Source organism: Micromesistius poutassou (assembly GCF_964030765.1).
Source record: "Micromesistius poutassou genome assembly, chromosome: 2".
NCBI classification, from domain to species: Eukaryota; Metazoa; Chordata; class Actinopteri; order Gadiformes; family Gadidae; genus Micromesistius; species Micromesistius poutassou.
Genome location: NC_140272.1, coordinates 23,844,484 through 23,862,821, shown reverse-complemented (window position 1 = coordinate 23,862,821; position 18,338 = coordinate 23,844,484). Strand labels below are relative to the sequence as shown.

The window sequence follows — 18,338 nt, the reverse complement described above, 5'->3', positions numbered from 1 at the left end:
AAATATTTATTTAGCACTGAAAAAACAACAACACCGTTTTCCGTTTTGCACTTTGCAGCCGGTCCCTAAGCTCGCAGATGATAGCCGACAGCTCATAGAAGCTGTCGGCACTTTGCGGACGGTCCCTAAACTCGCGGATGATAGCCGACAGCTCATAGAAGCTGTCTCATAGCGAGCCGTCGCTAAAGACGGCTCGTTTGGATGAAAACAAGGTTGTAGCTGGTTCTCTAGATTACTACATTTAGCTAGAGGTGTCATTTGTCTCACAATGTTTCACTGATGATCTATGGAACCTAGGGATGTATGGGGGAAATATGCCCACACCGCAGACATGTTGGCGCAGAGGCGCTTATCCAGACAAGCGTGTGCTGGCCGCGGTTTTTGTTTGCGTCATCACAATTTCCTGTTTCGGCCGTGTTGTTTCGGTGATAAAAGTGCTTTTGGGCCATTTTCGGCCGAAAAATTTCGGTGGCCGAAATTTCGGTGTATCCCTAATAGATACCTATATATTAAATAATATTATATATTATATTATTATTATATTATATTATATATAGAGGTACGGGAGTCGGCAAACGGCAACAATCACTTCTCCTCCATGCTGTGGTTCACTCTGACAGCTCATTGGTCAATGGGCAGCAGCTCATTTGCATTAAAGCTAAAGCTGAAAACACCGTAATATGTCTACTTAGAACGCAGCGTGACCCCATCAGGGCCGGGGGCCTTATGGTATCCAGTTGTATGGTAGGTAAGTTGGTCATTTTAATGTCGATTTTAAATGCTCTTACAAACTTGTTTTCAAGCTGGTTTGCTAAAGAGGCTAATGTAGCTAACAATAACAATGACTAACCAATGAGAAACGGGAAAGTTATAAATGCTGCAGCCAGGAAATGACGTAATGTTCTCGCTAGAGCAGGTCGGCCGTACCGGCGTACAAACGGATAGCACCATTATGTTTAAGCCTCCTCAGCTGAGAGCGTACCTCCACAACAGTGACAGTTATTGGGGGGCAAGGAGAAGGACCACCCCCATCTTCCTAAGGACATTAAGGAGTGTGTTGGTCAGTGATTATCTGAGTAGTCAGTAGAGTCAAATCTGGCATAGAATTGATTTGCCTCATCAGGTGTAAATGTACCCTCCTTCAGACTACTAATTACCTGGCCATATCCGTTATTGACTTCAAGCCCTTCCATAGTCAATTGCCAAGCACTTACAATCGCTAGGTTAAGCCATTCCCTGTATACAACAAGAAAGCTAGGATAAGATGCTACACAATCAAGTTCTATAACTCAGTATGACATACAGTAAGTGCGTACATTAAGTTCCAGAACGTACAACATACAATAAGTAGGAGGGGTGCAGATGCACAGTCTAGGGGAACTCTGAACAGCAATCTCAACCCTGGAAGTTTTTCCAAAGCTTCGTATTCACTGGGCTGATACGTGGTTTTGGTATGGACGGGAGGCCAAAACGCTGAGGAAATACTGTATTTTTAGAAATACCCATATTCGTGTGGACTTTACTCTTCAGAAATTTCACGTAACGAATGTGTGTTTTACAATAACCCTCCTCCAATGAAAAGGGTCCAGCAGATCACGTGACTCACGTTGGAGAGGCGGTGGAGCTCTCGACACTCGTCGTCGCTGATCACCCCGTCCAGCAGCACTCTCTGGGAGCCGTTCAGCTGCTTGGAGGTCATGGAGACCTGGATGTTCTCGTAGAGCACGGGGCCCCCTGGTGGAGAGAGGCGGTCAGTGGAGCAACCGCGTTCTTCGTTTCAGGATTGACATGTGACGCTGTCTAATCATCCTCATCGAAAAATCCTCATCATCGTCATCTTAAGTTAAAGTCGTGTAAGATTGAGCCTCACCCAGTGAGAAGACGGGTCACTTTTAGAATCGTACAAACTCAACAACTCTGACTCTGTCCACTCTGACTCTGTCCACTCTGAATCTGTTCTGTCCACTCTGACTCTGTCCACTCTGACTCTGTCCACTCTGACTCTGTCCACTCTGACTCTGTTCTGTCCACTCTGACTCTGTCCACTCTGACTCTGTCCACTCTGACTCTGTTCTGTCCACTCTGACTCTGTTCTGTCCACTCTGACTCTGACTCTGTTCTGTCCACTCTGACTCTGTTCTGTCCACTCCGCTGGCCAATCAGTGGCCAGCAGCCTGTTTACGTCACACCAAAGTACCTACTCCGCTCGCTTGGAACCTCGACGGAGGTGGTACTTTTTTTGCCAATGGAAACGCAAAAAAAGGCGGGCCAAGTCGAGGCGAGTCGAGTCGAGTCGGTACTGTCGGTCGAAAAGCGGCATAAGAGAGAGGTATGGGTTGGCCAGCATTATTTATTTGTAGAATATATAAGTTGTAGGATGATCAAATTATTCCAATCAATATCGATGAGCATTGACTACAGATATGCCCAGGTTATTTTATAGGTTTATTTTGATTTAGTAGAATGTTTTGAGACCATTCATTGTTAAAATGTCCAGAAGGATCTGTGCTGTAGCTGTTAGCAGTGCTGACTTCACCACAAACCTTTGGTTTACGTTTCAACGGTTTTAATCCCCCCTCCCCAGGTGAGAAGTACGAGAAGGCCATAGAGTGCGCCAAGACCTTCCTCTTGTTCCACCCGGAGGACGACTATCTCAGCTAACTTGAAGTTTAAAATGACCTGGAAATATCTCTAGTAAATGTGGATCGAAAGGGATTTAACTAATGTTATAAATAAAATAAAATCACATCCTATAACAAAAAATGCTGGTAAGCCCATACCTTTCTCTTTGTTTCCCAGAATCTTACTATGGAATTCTGAAAGTCTCCCGCCTTTTAACTGACTTTAAGTAAATTGCAGCACATGATTCAGTGATTAAGTTTGAATCAGGGTTTGATGGCTCACCTTCAGGGATGGAAGCCATCTTGCTGATGTCTGACGAGTCCTTGTTCTTCTCCTCCACCAGGTTCTCAATCTCCTTCATGAGGTTTCCGATCTCCTCTGTGATCCGAGCGGCCGTCTCCCTCTCTGTCCTGCAGACAGACACACAGACCCATTGATTGATTGCCCATTTTGATATAAAATATGAACAGCATATGGCGTCTAAGCCATTGTGTCAAAGCCTTTTTAAAACTGCCTATGTTTCTGACTGACTTGAGTGTACCAGGTAACCTGTTCCAAAGTGCAGTTCCAGCATACAGAAAATAATCTTTGCCCAAATTAGTCTTAACTCTGGGGGTACAAAATCTGTTGAGCTACCCCTAGTGGAATGCCTGTGAACTTCACTTACTCAATTAAAAATTGTAATAATAATAATAATAATTTCGAAATATTTGGGCACATCCCCATAAACAATCCTATGTACCATATACAGCTGCATCTGAGATACACAATCCTCTACTTTCAACCAACCCATCCTCTCAAAGTGGGAGGATTCAAGATGAGTTCTCATGGGGAGGTCAGAAATAAGCCTAACTAACTTATTAGAGGTCTTGGATTGTGACACCATTGTACCATGAGTCACACACATAATCATAATAAGGCTGAATTAAAGCTCCTGCTAAAATGGCCACTGTTTTTTGATCCAGTAACTTTGAGATTCTGGCCAAAAAAACAATTATTTTATTTATTTTACAGATAAGTGGCAATCTAATACACATCAAAGATAACTGACTGATTCCTTGGCTGTAATTTCAGAATCTCCAGCTAGGACCTTAAAATCTGAGGCTTTTTAAATTTAATTTTTGATCCAAACAATATGGACTCAGTTTTCCCCAAGTGAAGTGATAACTTGTTCAGACACCCACCTGCTAACACCTCATACGCCCACAACATGGCGGCGCACGTAGGTGCAGCGGCTCAGTGCTTTCCTTGCCGGTTTACTATTCTATGTTTCAGTGTGTTCATTTTGTTTTGTTTGTTTTGTTTGCGGTCTGCATTCTGTGCGGAAAACAAGTACAGTCGGCAAGATCTCCTCAAGTTTGGAGTTTGCCACGAGCAGAGCGTCTCAAGCACATCATGTCATTCATTCCCCCCACCTTTGACTCACACCAGTTTGCGTATAGGGCTAATAGGTCTACTGAGGGCGCTGTAGCCACAGCCCTCCATGCTGCGCTGTCCCACCTGGAGCAGCAGGGGAGCTATGTTAGGCTGCTCTTCATGGATTTTAGCTCGACCTTTAACACCATCCTGCCCCACAGACTGGTGGACAAGCTATCAGGCCTTGGACTACCACACTCCACCTGCCTTTGGATTAAGGACTTTCTAACAGACCGCACTCAGAGAGTACGAGTAGGCCACCACACCTCCACGGCCCTCAGCCTCAGCACTGGCTCCCCGCAGGGCTGTGTGCTGAGCCCCCTGCTCTACACCCTCTATACCCACGACTGCACCCCTGCTCACCTCAGCAACACCTTAGTCAAATTTGCAGATGACACCACAGTAGTTGGACTCATCTCCAAGGGGGATGAGTCCGCCTACAGAGACGAGGTGGAGCGTTTGGTGGGGTGGTGTGAGGCCAACAACTTGCTCCTTAACACAGCTAAGACCAAGGAGCTCATTGTGGATTACAGGAAGAAAAGGACAGCCATCCAGCCGCTGGTGATGGTGGGGTGTGGAGAGGGTCACAGACTTCCGCTTCTTTGGAGTCAACATCATGGAGGACCTGACCTGGGGCATCAACACCACTGGGCTAGTGAAGAAGGCCCAGCAGAGACTTTACTTCCTGAGAGTTCTCAGGAAGGACAACATCCCTCAAAAGCTGCTGGTGTCATTCTATCGCTGCTTAATTGAGAGTATTTTGACATACTGCCTTTGTGTGTGGTTCACAAGCTGCATTGTGGCACAGAGGGGAATGCTCCAGGGGGTGATTAAGGCAGCGCAGAAAATCATCGGCTGCCCTCTTCCCTCTCTGGATGAACTGCACCGTTCCCGCTGCCTCAAAAAGGCCAATTCCATCCTGATAGACTCATCACACCCCGGTCACAAACAGTTTGAACAGGCATCAGGCAGGAGATACAGATCCATAAAAACCAGGACAAACAGACTAAAAAACAGTTGGCCTGGCCTGGGAGATATGACAGATATCATATCACCATTTGTTTCAGGCAGGATCATGATCCGCGATCTTATCACGATTCTTTTTCATGTTTTGCAAGTTACTTAAAAGTATAACCAAACTAATTTCCTTATTTTAAAAAATATGTCTATAGATATAGTTGATTGACAGTCTAAATGGATTCACTGAAAAGCTCAAAGAGATGCTCTGATTGGTCCGAAATTAGGCGGGAGCTACGTACGTCTGATACAGCACATATGAGAGTACGTATGAGAGCAGTCAACTACATTCCTCATATCTTATGGATAACAATGCTATTTTTAACAAATAACATAAATGATAGCTTTAGATCACGCTATAGATCTTGCCTACAGCACATTCTATTCACATCCAATGCATTGGCCTTAGACAGGCTATTAACAATGGGTAAGAGAAACTAATGATCATTGTTCTATTATATGTAACAATGTATAACTAAAGACTTGATGGGGGAACGCTCCCCAAAGGTAAGAAATAAGAAGAAAATAATGTCTCTAATAAGTGATCTGAAGCAGGGAACGAATGGGACGAGTGGAGGTCCAGCAGTGTTAACTGAAGACTGAGGGAGAGGCAGGCGACAGCCGGTCAGGTTCCAGCAGTAAACACTGCTAGACCCACGGGCAAAGAGCCTGCTAAGTCTGCCTCACCACACGTCTACTTACTGCGGTCTTTGTGTGCTTGAAGGACATGAGCATGCACAAAAAAACAGCTGGTGAAGATGATTCTCTCCTTCAGTACTTGCTAGTGCATTTTTGCTGTCCTGCTAAATTAAATGGTGCCATATATATATATATATATAGTGCATGTATTTTAAATATGTATTCAGTCAAATCTTCTACTTGGTCTTTATCGGTGAAGGTTTTGTCATGCTTGGATATGAATACCGTGAGTCATCAGGAAGAACAGAGATCTGCACTTCAACAGAGACTGGCAGCTCATTATGGCGCCTGGCCAATAGACAGGTGGGGGAAACGATGGCTGTGTAAGGGAAGTGGAAGTGTAAGGGAACCCACTGTTCCAGCAAGAATCATCCCTGGAGCCAAGCTTTTGTTTTAGGACAAGAAACTTCCAGCAAATTCTTTCTGATTTAGTTTGAGGCATGGAATCAGAAAGAATTAACTGGAAGCTTGTTTCTTGTCATAAAACAAAAGCTTGGATGGAGGGATGACTTTCAATAGAGCGCAGTCATAAAGCTGCTCTGCTACTTACAACACCCTAACCCAGAATCAGTTAGTACGCAAGTGGGCTTAGCCCGTAGGCTAGTAGGGCTGTACCGCATGTGACAAGAATCGCTCTGTCACACACTTCTAGGGAGGAGAGGGCGTTCTATGACCCACGGCAGCTTTGTGATACTTAGTATCTAGTATTAGTATACCTAGTAATTAGTACCGTGTTGAGCAGTATAATGAACAGTGTTTTTTATGAAAAGCATCACACTCTGTTGCGTTATACTATAGGTGTCCGAGAAGCCCAACCCCAGGTGAAGGTACTGATGGTGCTGTCCATCGGTACGCCCGCCCGTACGAGTCGGAAGGTGGAATTCACACAAACTGAAGGTTGAGTTTTAAGTTGTTTAAGTTGGCAGGAATGATACACTGTAGGTATCATTATGCTACGCCGGTGTGCTGCTTGCTAATGTAACTTTATTTAGATTTAGAGCAGCCTTTAGAAGGGATTAGCAGAAGCTATTGTGACTGGAGAGTCAGAGATACATACCCATCCTCAAGCTTTACTACTGCTCCAATAGGCTTATAGTGCCAATGTGCCCCTTCAAATAGTCAGTGAATCATGTAAATCTTTCAATGACGAGGAGAATCAAAGATAATCCCAGCTTTCTTGTGGCATTTCACAGAGGCGCGGCCCCTTTGGGTCGTAGTATAAACCTTCCCACTCCTAGTTCTGAGAGTAGAGTTCAGTGAAGCTGACCGTACGACTCGACTACAAAGATGGCTGCGCCCGTGAAGAGAATCATTTTCTTTGTATTTGTACCACGTTGGTCATTTTAATGTTAAATGCTCTAACAAACCAGATTACATTGCGACTTTATTCCTGTCACCCATTTATGGATTGCCCGGTCTTGTTTGTCCAATACAATGTAAAGTTGTGTTGTTTGTTTTCGAGCTGGTTTGCTAAAGAGGCTAATGTAGCTAACAATAACAATGACTAGCCAATGAGAAACGGGAACGCTATAAGTACTGCAAGACAGGAAGTGACGTCACGTTCTCGCTAGAGCAGGTCGGATGTACCGGTGTACCATACAAATGGATAGCACCATAACCCTTTCTTTAAGAAAAAACTACTTGGGATGTATGAGCCGTATAACTTTAACTGCTGGAACGTCCTCTGTAGCACGATACTACCGACCTCTCTGTAACGGCAGATGGTGCAGACATTTTATCGTTCACCATCTCATGTTGTCATATCGCACACCCCTATTGCTACCCATCATATTTAAAACAGAAACATTGGCAGAATCATTATCATAAGAATCGTACTTCTGCTTTTCCCTGAGCTTCTGAGGCATGATTTCCGCCGGCGTCCACGTGTCCTAAACAGACGAATAAGAAATGAATCAGTAAATATCATGTGACAGCAGAACCTCCATCATGAAAACAGGAGGAGGGAGAAGTCCTCCACGAACGATAACTCACCGGATCCACGAAGGCGAGGCCAAAGACCTCGTAGCCGTAGTACAGCAGCTCTTTCTCCAGCAGGGACTGCTGCATGTGCTGCTTCACCACCTGGACACACACACACCATGAGTGCATGTGCCTGTGTGTGTGTGTGTGTGTGTGCGCATACGTGCGTGCGCGTGTGTGTGTGTGTGTGTGTGTGTGTGTGTGTGTGAGAGAGTGTATGCATGAGCATGGCTCTAGAAGGCCATCACTGATTAAATGAATGTCCTTATATTGTTCACATGCATTCACATAGAAATGGACACCTCTTAGAAATGTCTACCTCTGGGCTCTAGGAGTGGTGGTTACTGTAGGCCTACCTGTCTGGGCTCTAGGAGTGGTGGTTATTGTAGGCCTACCTGTCGGGGCTCTAGGAGTGGTGGTTATTGTAGGCCTACCTGTCTGGGCTCTAGGAGTGGTGGTTATTGTAGGCCTACCTGTCTGGGGGTTAGGGTGAGGGCCTTGTCGTCGCCCAGGACAGCAGAGTAGTAGGCCAGGTTCTGGATCATGACCTCGTCCTCCGGGTGGAACATGAGGAAGGTCTTGGCGCACTCTATGGCCTTCTCGTACTTCTCACCTGGGGAGGGGGGATTAAACCGTTGAAACGTAAACCAAAGGTTTGTGGTGAAGTCAGCACTGCTAACAGCTACAGCACAAACAGATCCTTCTGGACATTTTAACAATGAATGGTCTCAAAACATTCTACTGAAAACTAAAGAAAACGGTACTATCCAGTAAAGTAAATGAACTTTTAGGTACATTGCGTCAAACCACTTTATTGTACTCTACTGTCTACGTTATAATACCATGCACTGCTGCTACAATTAATCGCTTAACGCTGACCCCCGTACTGTGTGTGTGTGTGTGTGTGTGTGTGTGTGTGTGTGTGTGTGTGTGTGTGTGTGTGTACTCACTGTTGTAGTAGGAGAACTGCAGGTAGTTGAAGTGGGCGGGCAGGAAGTCGTCAAAGGGCTTGGGGAGGCCGGCGGTGGTGGCCAGCTCCAAAGAGCAGCGCTGCTTACAGCTCAGCACCTGCATGTAGTGGTCTGCACACACACACACACGGTTAGACACACACACACACACACACAAATCATATTGCACATGCATATAGACACATACACACACACACTCACTGTTACACACACACACAAAAAACACAGACACATTAGACACACATGGTGACACACAAAAATGCACACACATAAACACATAATTTTACAGATGCATATAGACACATACACGCACACACTCACTGTTACACGCACATAAAACACATGTTACACACACACACACACACACACACACACTCATTGAACCACAGCACCACACACACTCAGCGGGTGCTGGCTGGAGGGCTCACCGGTCATGGACTGGAACAGGTCGGCGCTGTAGTCCATGTAGTTGTAGCCGTCGTGGTCGTAGGAGCCCTCACACAGGACCCTGCACTCCTGGTCCGCCTGGAAGTACTCCTGCACCGCCCGCTCAAAGTGCTCCGCCGCCAGGCCGAAAGAGTCGTCACTGTAGTACCGCTTCCCCAGCAGGAACTCTGCCTGAGAGGGGGGGAGGGGGGGGGGGGGGGAGGGAGGGGGGGAGGGAGGGGGAGAGAGAGAGAGAGAGAGAGAGGGAGAGAGAGAGAGAGGGGGAGAGAGAGGGGGGGGGGGAGAGAGAGAGAGAGAGAGAGGGGGGGGGAGAGAGAGAGAGAGGGGGGAGAGAGGGGGAGAGAGAGAGAGGGAGAGAGAGAGAGAGAGAGAGAGGGAGAGAGAGAGGGGGGGGGGAGAGAGAGAGAGAGAGAGAGGGGGGGGGAGAGAGAGAGAGAGGGGGGAGAGAGGGGGAGAGAGAGAGAGGGAGAGAGAGAGAGAGGGGGGGGAGAGGGGGGGGAGAGAGGAGGGGGGAGAGAGAGAGGGCAAGGAGGAGAGAGAGAGAGAGGGGGGGGAGGGAGAGAGGGCAAGGAGGAGAGAGAGAGAGAGAGAGAGGGGGGGGAGAGAGGGCAAGGAGGAGAGAGAGAGAGGGAGAGAGGGCAAGGATGAGAGAGGGATCATTTTCATAATTATATTGGAGCAGGACAATTGCAGGTAGCTTAGGGGGGAGAGAGTTAATGAGTTAATGATGCTACTACTGGTGATACTGCTGCTACCTTTATGACTGGATTTTCTTTAAAGCCTCATGTTTTGGATTTGTTATTCATTTCATTCTATTATATAAGCTTCAATGCATTTGGGTTACATTTCATATTATTAATAATAATATTATTATTTCATATAAGTTCTGTCAGAAAGAATTCACTTCATAGATTGAACCATTGCAATAGTTGTTTAGCTGTATGGTTCCACTCTTTAAGGCTGCTCCCTGCTTTAAGAATCAAAGCAGGGCATACCGATGTTGCAAACATTTGACAACAGGGAGCACAATATACCCCCCGAAGGGTACATCAGATATCAACCCGTTGGTGGTGGTGGGTTGAATCCAGCTCTGCACACTTCAAAGATTTTTTTTAACAAACGAAAAATATGAATTGGTTGAGCCTATGGCCCTGATGAAATCCCTTCCATCACTGAACGCCAAGAACTGGGTTTAGTTGGCGAAAGTCCCTCCATGCAATCAGATAACAAGCGGTGCACGTTCAGCGTGCATCTTCATCTTCCAGCAGCGCTGTTTCCACCAGAGGCGGAGCTGCCGTAACAGACGCACTCTGTGCTGGCATACAGTTCGCCATCGCTACCGCCAAACAGAACGAAACTAACAGATGTTTGAGACTGCCACTCTAACTTGGCAGAGAGTGTGTGAGGCAGACGGCCTTAAATCGACTGCCTATCAGCGTGTTTTTGAGGTGTCACATGACTAGAGCGTCCCGCCAGAACTAGCCACCACGCCCATTGAGTTAGCCTTTGCTGGCATTGCAGGGATAGAGCTGTGATTCTAATGGCTGTTGGCAGGACAGGGGGTCTCGTCTCGCCCTGCTCCTCAGCTACAGCGCTCCCTTTGTTTCCCGCCTGGGATTGTTCCCCGTAGCGTTAATTGTTTTCACCTGTCCCTCAACAACATTCCCCTCCTGGGGTATTTAGTCAGTGTGTTGCCCTCCTTCTGTGCCAGTATGTTTTTGTTTCTCTGTGTCAAACGTTCCAGCATCCCTACTAGAGCTTTTCCTGTTCCTGGCCTTTGATTCCTGCTGGTTCTCCCCGACTACGCCTTCTGCCTTCTCCTAGCCGCGCCCGATCAGTGCACTGTGTAGCAACCTTTAAACCAGTAAAGACAAGACCTGGTGACCTGTGTCCTTTAAACCAGTAAAGACAAGACCTGGTGACCTGTGTAGCGACCTTTAAACCAGTAAAGACAAGACCTGGTGACCTGTGTCCTTTAAACCAGTAAAGACAAGACCTGGTGACCTGTGTCCTGTAAACCAGTAAAGACAAGACCTGGTGACCTGTGTAGCAACCTTTAAACCAGTAAAGACAAGACCTGGTGACCTGTGTAGCGACCTTTAAACCAGTAAAGACAAGACCTGGTGACCTGTGTCCTTTAAACCAGTAAAGACAAGACCTGGTGACCTGTGTAGCGACCTTTAAACCAGTAAAGACAAGACCTGGTGACCTGTGTAGCGACCTTTAAACCAGTAAAGACAAGACCTGTTGACCTGTGTCCTTTAAACCAGTAAAGACAAGACCTGGTGACCTGTGTCCTTTAAACCAGTAAAGACAAGACCTGGTGACCTGTGTCCTTTAAACCAGTAAAGACAAGACCTGGTGACCTGTGTAGCGACCTTTAAACCAGTAAAGACAAGACCTGGTGACCTGTGTCCTTTAAACCAGTAAAGACAAGACCTGGTGACCTGTGTAGCGACCTTTAAACCAGTAAAGACAAGACCTGGTGACCTGTGTCCTTTAAACCAGTAAAGACAAGACCTGGTGACCTGTGTCCTTTAAACCAGTAAAGACAAGACCTGGTGACCTGTGTAGCGACCTTTAAACCAGTAAAGACAAGACCTGGTGACCTGTGTCCTTTAAACCAGTAAAGACAAGACCTGGTGACCTGTGTAGCGACCTTTAAACCAGTAAAGACAAGACCTGGTGACCTGTGTCCTTTAAACCAGTAAAGACAAGACCTGGTGACCTGTGTAGCGACCTTTAAACCAGTAAAGACAAGACCTGGTGACCTGTGTCCTTTAAACCAGTAAAGACAAGACCTGGTGACCTGTGTAGCGACCTTTAAACCAGTAAAGACAAGACCTGGTGACCTGTGTCCTTTAAACCAGTAAAGACAAGACCTGTTGACCTGTGTCCTTTAAACCAGTAAAGACAAGACCTGGTGACCTGTGTAGCGACCTTTAAACCAGTAAAGACAACTCTTGTGTTACGGCCCCTTTGGCCTTTCAGTTGTTCTGTGTGTTTGTTACTCATTCTGTCTGCTCTCGTAGGCCGGGTCCCACGTGTCCTACGGGGCGTGTCCTTCGGGGCGTGTCCTACGGGGCGTGTCCTACGGGGCGTGTCCTACGGGGCGTGGCGTGTCCTACGGGGCGTGTCCTACGGGGCGTGTCCTACGGGGCGTGGCGTGTCCTACGGGGCGTGGCGTGTCCTACGGGGTGTGTCCTATGGGGCGTGGCGTGTCCTACGGGGCGTGTCCTACGGGGTGTGTCCTACGGGGCGTGTCCTACGGGGCGTGTCCTACGGGGCGTGGCGTGTCCTACGGGGCGTGTCCTACGGGGCGTGTCCTATGGGGCGTGGCCTACGGGGCGTGTCCTACGGGGCGTGTCCTACGGGGCGTGGCCTACGGGGCGTGGCGTGTCCTACGGGGCGTGTCCTACGGGGCGTGTCCTACGGGGCGTGTCCTACGGGGCGTGTCCTACGGGGCGTGTCCTACGGGGTGTGTCCTACGGGGCGTGGCGTGTCCTACGGGGCGTGGCGTGTCCTACGGGGCGTGTCCTACGGGGCGTGTCCTACGGGGTGTGTCCTACGGGGCGTGTCCTACGGGGCGTGTCCTACAAGGCGTGTCCTACGGGGCGTGTCCTACGGGGCGTGTCCTACAGGGCGTGTCCTACGGGGCGTGGCGTGTCCTACGGGGCGTGGCGTGTCCTACGGGGCGTGTCCTACGGGGCGTGGCGTGTCCTACGGGGCGTGTCCTACAGGGCGTGTCCTACGGGGCATGTCCTACGGGGCGTGTCCTTATGTTAACATAAATTAACATTGAATCATTAATTATTCCATAGACTTCTTTCATACGGTTAAAGGACAATTCCGGTATTTTGAACATTGAGGCCCCTTTCAAACAACCCTAAACGTTAGTTTTCAGAAATGTGCAACTCACCGAGTGCTTAGTGGTGTTCGTTGATGTTCCAAATCAAGTATCGTAGTGAAATAAAGTTTCTGTCGTGTTTTATTAGGCAGGCAGGGGCGATTTGCAATCAGCCAAATACCCGAGACAGTACCAATAGTCAACATGTCGGTGTCAACCACTCTCATCCTAGACAAACCAGAAAGGAGGGGTCAATGCTCAAAATACCGGCATTGTCCTTTACGGTTTGGCATATGCTCTGAAGCCCACATGAAATGCCCGACCTTGGGGCTGGGTGAGGTTCAACCAGCCGTCACCACACATACTCAGGGAGAATCCACTGCATGGCAGCGGTTACACCTCCTGCTCTGCATCACTATGCTCAACCCCTCACCGCTCCCACCCTCCCCACCCTGCGTCCTGAGTAAAAGGCCCCCAGGTGGCGTGTAGGTGGTCTACTACTACTACTGGTTAATAAGAGTTGTCTTTAGTGGTAGAAAATGGTCAGTACACAGGTACAATTGGGCAGGGAGAAGGTAAAAGGGGACTATTTAGAATTGATTTATTGTAAATATTACTTATTTCATTTCATTTTACCTAATTTGATCCTTTTCTACTTATTGCACTGTTGGTCAGAGTCAAACACAGTTTCGATTCCTCTATTTGTCGTGTACATATTTTGGAATTGACAACAAAGCTGCCTTTGACTTTTGGAAAGGCGTAATCGGGGAGAACCAGCAGGAATCCAAAACCAGGAACAGTAAATATCGCTGGTAGGAATGCTGGAACGTTTGACACAAAGGAACAAAGACAAAGTGGCAGAGAAGGAGGGCAACACACGAGGTGGCGTGTAGCAGCGGACATTACAAGGACGTGAACAGGAAATACATCTTAAAGGATCAAAGCAAACAACAGATTTTCCTTTTCTCAGTGAGAGACGGCGGCTGAGGGAGGGGAGGTCCGTACCATATGCGGCCTGGCTTCCAGGTCCTTGAAGTCCTCCTCTCGGACCCCGGCCATCATCTTGTAGTAGTCCAGGTTCTGCTTCATCTCCACGTGGTCGGGGTTGGCCAGGAAGAAGGTGTTGGCTGCCGCCACGGCCTTGTCCAGCTTGTTGATCTGTCAGCCAATGGGCAGAGTGGTCACTGCATCACGCCTTCAAGTACGGCCAATGAAACATCTGCTTGTTGATCTGTCAGCCAATGGGCAGAGTGGTCACTGCATCACGCCTTCATGTACGGCCAATGAAACATCGGCTTGTTGATCTGTCAGCCAATGGGCAGAGTGGTCACTGCATCACGCCTTCATGTACGGCCAATGAAACATCGGCTTGTTGATCTGTCAGCCAATGGGCAGAGTGGTCACTGCATCACGCCTTCATGTACGGCCAATGAAACATCGGCTTGTTGATCTGTCAGCCAATGGGCAGAGTGGTCACTGCATCACGCCTTCAAGTACGGCCAATGAAACATCGGCTTGTTGCCATCATTTGGTTATTACTTGTTTAACAAAAACTGAATACACTTTATTTCCTATTGTTGATGCATATTTCTACATCACGTGTATAAGTGGGTCTACGTTATGAAGCATTATTATAAGTGGGTCTAAGTTATGAAGCATTATTATAAGTGGGTCTAAGTTATGAAGCATTATTAAAAGTGGGTCTAAGTTATGAAGCATTATTATAAGTGGGTCTAAGTTATGAAGCATTATTATAAGTGGGTCTAAGTTATGAAGCATTATTATAAGTGGGTCTAAGTTATGAAGCATTATTATAAGTGGGTCTAAGTTATAAAGGACTATTATAAGTGGGTCTAAGTTATGAAGCATTATTATAAGTGGGTCTAAGTTATAAAGCATTATTATAAGTGGGTCTAAGTTATGAAGCATTATTATAAGTGGGTCTAAGTTATAAAGGACTATTATAAGTGGGTCTAAGTTATGAAGCATTATTATAAGTGGGTCTAAGTTATGAAGCATTATTATAAGTGGGTCTAAGTTATAAAGCATTATTATAAGTGGGTCTAAGTTATGAAGCATTATTATAAGTGGGTCTAAGTTATGAAGCATTATTATAAGTGGGTCTAAGTTATAAAGGACTATTATAAGTGGGTCTAAGTTATGAAGCATTATTATAAGTGGGTCTAAGTTATAAAGGACTATTATAAGTGGGTCTAAGTTATAAAGGACTATTATAAGTGGGTCTAAGTTATGAAGCATTATTATAAGTGGGTCTAAGTTATAAAGGACTATTATAAGTGGGTCTAAGTTATGAAGCATTATTATAAGTGGGTCTAAGTTATAAAGGACTATTATAAGTGGGTCTAAGTTATGAAGCATTATTATAAGTGGGTCTAAGTTATGAAGCATTATTATAAGTGGGTCTAAGTTATGAAGCATTATTATAAGTGGGTCTAAGTTATGAAGCATTATTATAAGTGGGTCTAAGTTATAAAGGACTATTAAAAGTGGGTCTAAGTTATGAAGCATTATTATAAGTGGGTCTAAGTTATGAAGCATTATTAAAAGTGGGTCTAAGTTATGAAGCATTATTATAAGTGGGTCTAAGTTATGAAGCATTATTATAAGTGGGTCTAAGTTATAAAGGACTATTAAAAGTGGGTCTAAGTTATGAAGCATTATTATAAGTGGGTCTAAGTTATGAAGCATTATTATAAGTGGGTCTAAGTTATAAAGGACTATTATAAGTGGGTCTAAGTTATGAAGCATTATTATAAGTGGGTCTAAGTTATAAAGGACTATTATAAGTGGGTCTAAGTTATAAAGGACTATTATAAGTGGGTCTAAGTTATGAAGCATTATTATAAGTGGGTCTAAGTTATGAAGCATTATTATAAGTGGGTCTAAGTTATGAAGCATTATTATAAGTGGGTCTAAGTTATAAAGGACTATTATAAGTGGGTCTAAGTTATAAAGGACTATTATAAGTGGGTCTAAGTTATAAAGGACTATTATAAGTGGGTCTAAGTTATGAAGCATTATTATAAGTGGGTCTAAGGCATTATAAGGCATTAATATAACCCCTTCCAAAGAACTAATAAGTGATTTGTTCCGTTTGTCATGTTATTTATAAATATATTATATATATATATATATATATATATTTATTTATTTATTTATTATATATGTCATGTTATTTTCAAAGTAGTAGCCGTCAGTATGACCAAAAGTACCAATGGAAAAACGCCCTTTCATCCTTGAGGAAATAAAAATATGAGCCTTAGATGACACTTTAAGAAGATTCAAAGATACCAAAAGACTATTTCTTTAAGTGATGTGTCCCAAAATATTGCTTCTTTGCGCACACACACACACACACACACACACACACACACACACACACACACACACACACACACACACACACACACACACACACACACACACACACACACACACACACACACACACACACACACACACTACGAGAGTCGCTGACTCCACCTTCAAGACGTGGCATGCTTGTCTACATTTGGGGGTTGGGGCATTTACAGTTCTGCACACCACTTCTTAGAGCTATTGGGAGTTTGAATGAGATGGCTAAATGAACCAACAAAAGCATAATTAACGACTTTGTCCTCGTTTGGTTCATTGCACAAGCCTACTTGTTGACATGTTTATCCACTGTAAGCCCATTAAACGTTAGGGATGCCCGTAATCCTGCAGCGATTTGATCTCAGTGAGTGAGGCACAACGCTACAATAGCAGGCAATGCCTTCCACTCTGTATATATAATAACATTTGTACAGTACTTTAACAGGTCTACCTTAAAGTAAGCGACTTGCAAATAGTTGTACGGCGTCCTTTTCTTGAACTCCAGTTTCACATCATCCCCGATTTTATGCAGAGTCGCTGGGCCCAACTTCTCCGTCTCGCAGGAATTCACGCAATCGGCTCGTTTTAAGATCTTCTGGAAGAAGACGAGGTCCTCCACGGCTTCAGCTCCGGGTGTGGGATCACCCAGACCCACCGTGGGTTCGCCGAAAGTGGTCTGGTTCGCACAGCTTATCCGACACTGTACTTTCGCCTTCCGGACAGCAGCGCTGTTCCTCAACGCTTTCTCCATGTTGAGGATCACGGAGATCCAGTCGTTCTTGTAGTAGGCGTCCACCGCCGTGTCGAACAGATAGTCATACGGCTCGGAGATAACCTGACTGCCGATCTCTGATATTATGCACAGTGGAATTAGACAACACGTTAAAAATACACTGCGGCTCTCCATGGTGAGAGAGAGTGGAGCCTGGGAGCCGGTGGGGAGAATAGTGGGCCGGCCCGGGACAGCAGACTGCTCTGGGTGCAGGAGGTGGGGTTTAAACCGGCACGGAGGGCCCGGGGCCCCCTGCTCTGGGTGCAGGAGGTGGGGTTTGAACACGGAGGGAGCGGTGAGGGGTTGAGCATAGTGATGCAGAGCAGGAGGTGTAACCGCTGCCATGCAGTGGATTTCTCCCTGAGTATTTGTGGTGACGGCTGGTTGAACCTCACCCAGCCCCAAGGTCAGGCATTTCATGTGGGCTTCAGAGCATATGCCAAACCGTAAAGGACAAAAAAAATTAAATTAATTAAAACTGTTGCTTACCTAGATTAGTTAGTTATTAATCTATTATTTTTCATCCGAGCCATTTACAGATCTCTCTCTCGGTGTTATCCTCTTTATTATCGTTGATGGTATTGACTTGGTCCCTGTACGTTAAAGGACACTAGGCTATTAATTATATCTGTCTAAATGGCTCAGGTTTTAATTAATAAGAAAAAGTCAAGTTCATCATACAAAGAAGCAGGTGCAGACTTCTTGCTGGAGAGGAGAGGCCGTGTAATACACAAACCCGGATTATAAATGTGTTCTTATGCTTCCCCAGGTTTTCTGTAAGACAACACAATACCATGTCTTTCCTGAGTTTCCCAAAAGGAATGGCCATCTCGTTTTTAATGCCATTGTAAGACTTTTACTATTAAAATGTATTTGTAGGCCTACTGATGAACGATCACATAGGGTAGGGTTAGAGGGTTAGGGTTAGAGGGTTAGGATTAGGGTTAGGTTTTTATAGTATTGTTCAGCTTTTGATGGTCATGCGACCCTAGGTGCACTGGCACACCATCTCCCAATCCTTTCATTTCGTTTTTTTCTTTTTAGGGTTAGGCTAACCCTAATATATAATGTTTTTCATTTTTGTGTTTCATTTCTTTCTTTTTTTGCAGGGATTGAGTAAAACCAGAGGAAGAGAAGGAGGAGCAGGAGGAGCAGCAGCTGGGGTCTGAGGAGGCGCGGAGCAAAGGTGAGT

The 18,338-nt window shown here is 45.9% G+C and overlaps 1 protein-coding gene across 1 annotated transcript in view; it reads right to left on the bottom strand.

The window, feature by feature from the left end:
- Nucleotides 1–17,349, bottom strand: part of p3h1 (prolyl 3-hydroxylase 1) — a gene marked incomplete at its 3' end in the record, with an annotated part of 32,662 nt that extends 15,313 nt beyond the window's left edge. The window contains exons 1-9 of the mRNA XM_084463514.1: nucleotides 16,826–17,349; nucleotides 14,005–14,157; nucleotides 9,134–9,323; nucleotides 8,685–8,816; nucleotides 8,208–8,347; nucleotides 7,747–7,836; nucleotides 7,591–7,643; nucleotides 2,905–3,032; nucleotides 1,607–1,734 (exon numbers count right to left, since the gene is read on the bottom strand). Of these exons, the coding sequence (XP_084319640.1) occupies nucleotides 1,607–1,734; nucleotides 2,905–3,032; nucleotides 7,591–7,643; nucleotides 7,747–7,836; nucleotides 8,208–8,347; nucleotides 8,685–8,816; nucleotides 9,134–9,323; nucleotides 14,005–14,157; nucleotides 16,826–17,281 (1,470 nt within the window). The 5' untranslated portion in view covers nucleotides 17,282–17,349. The remainder of the gene's footprint in view (nucleotides 1–1,606; nucleotides 1,735–2,904; nucleotides 3,033–7,590; nucleotides 7,644–7,746; nucleotides 7,837–8,207; nucleotides 8,348–8,684; nucleotides 8,817–9,133; nucleotides 9,324–14,004; nucleotides 14,158–16,825) is intronic.
- Between the last annotated feature and the right edge of the window lie 989 nt (nucleotides 17,350–18,338).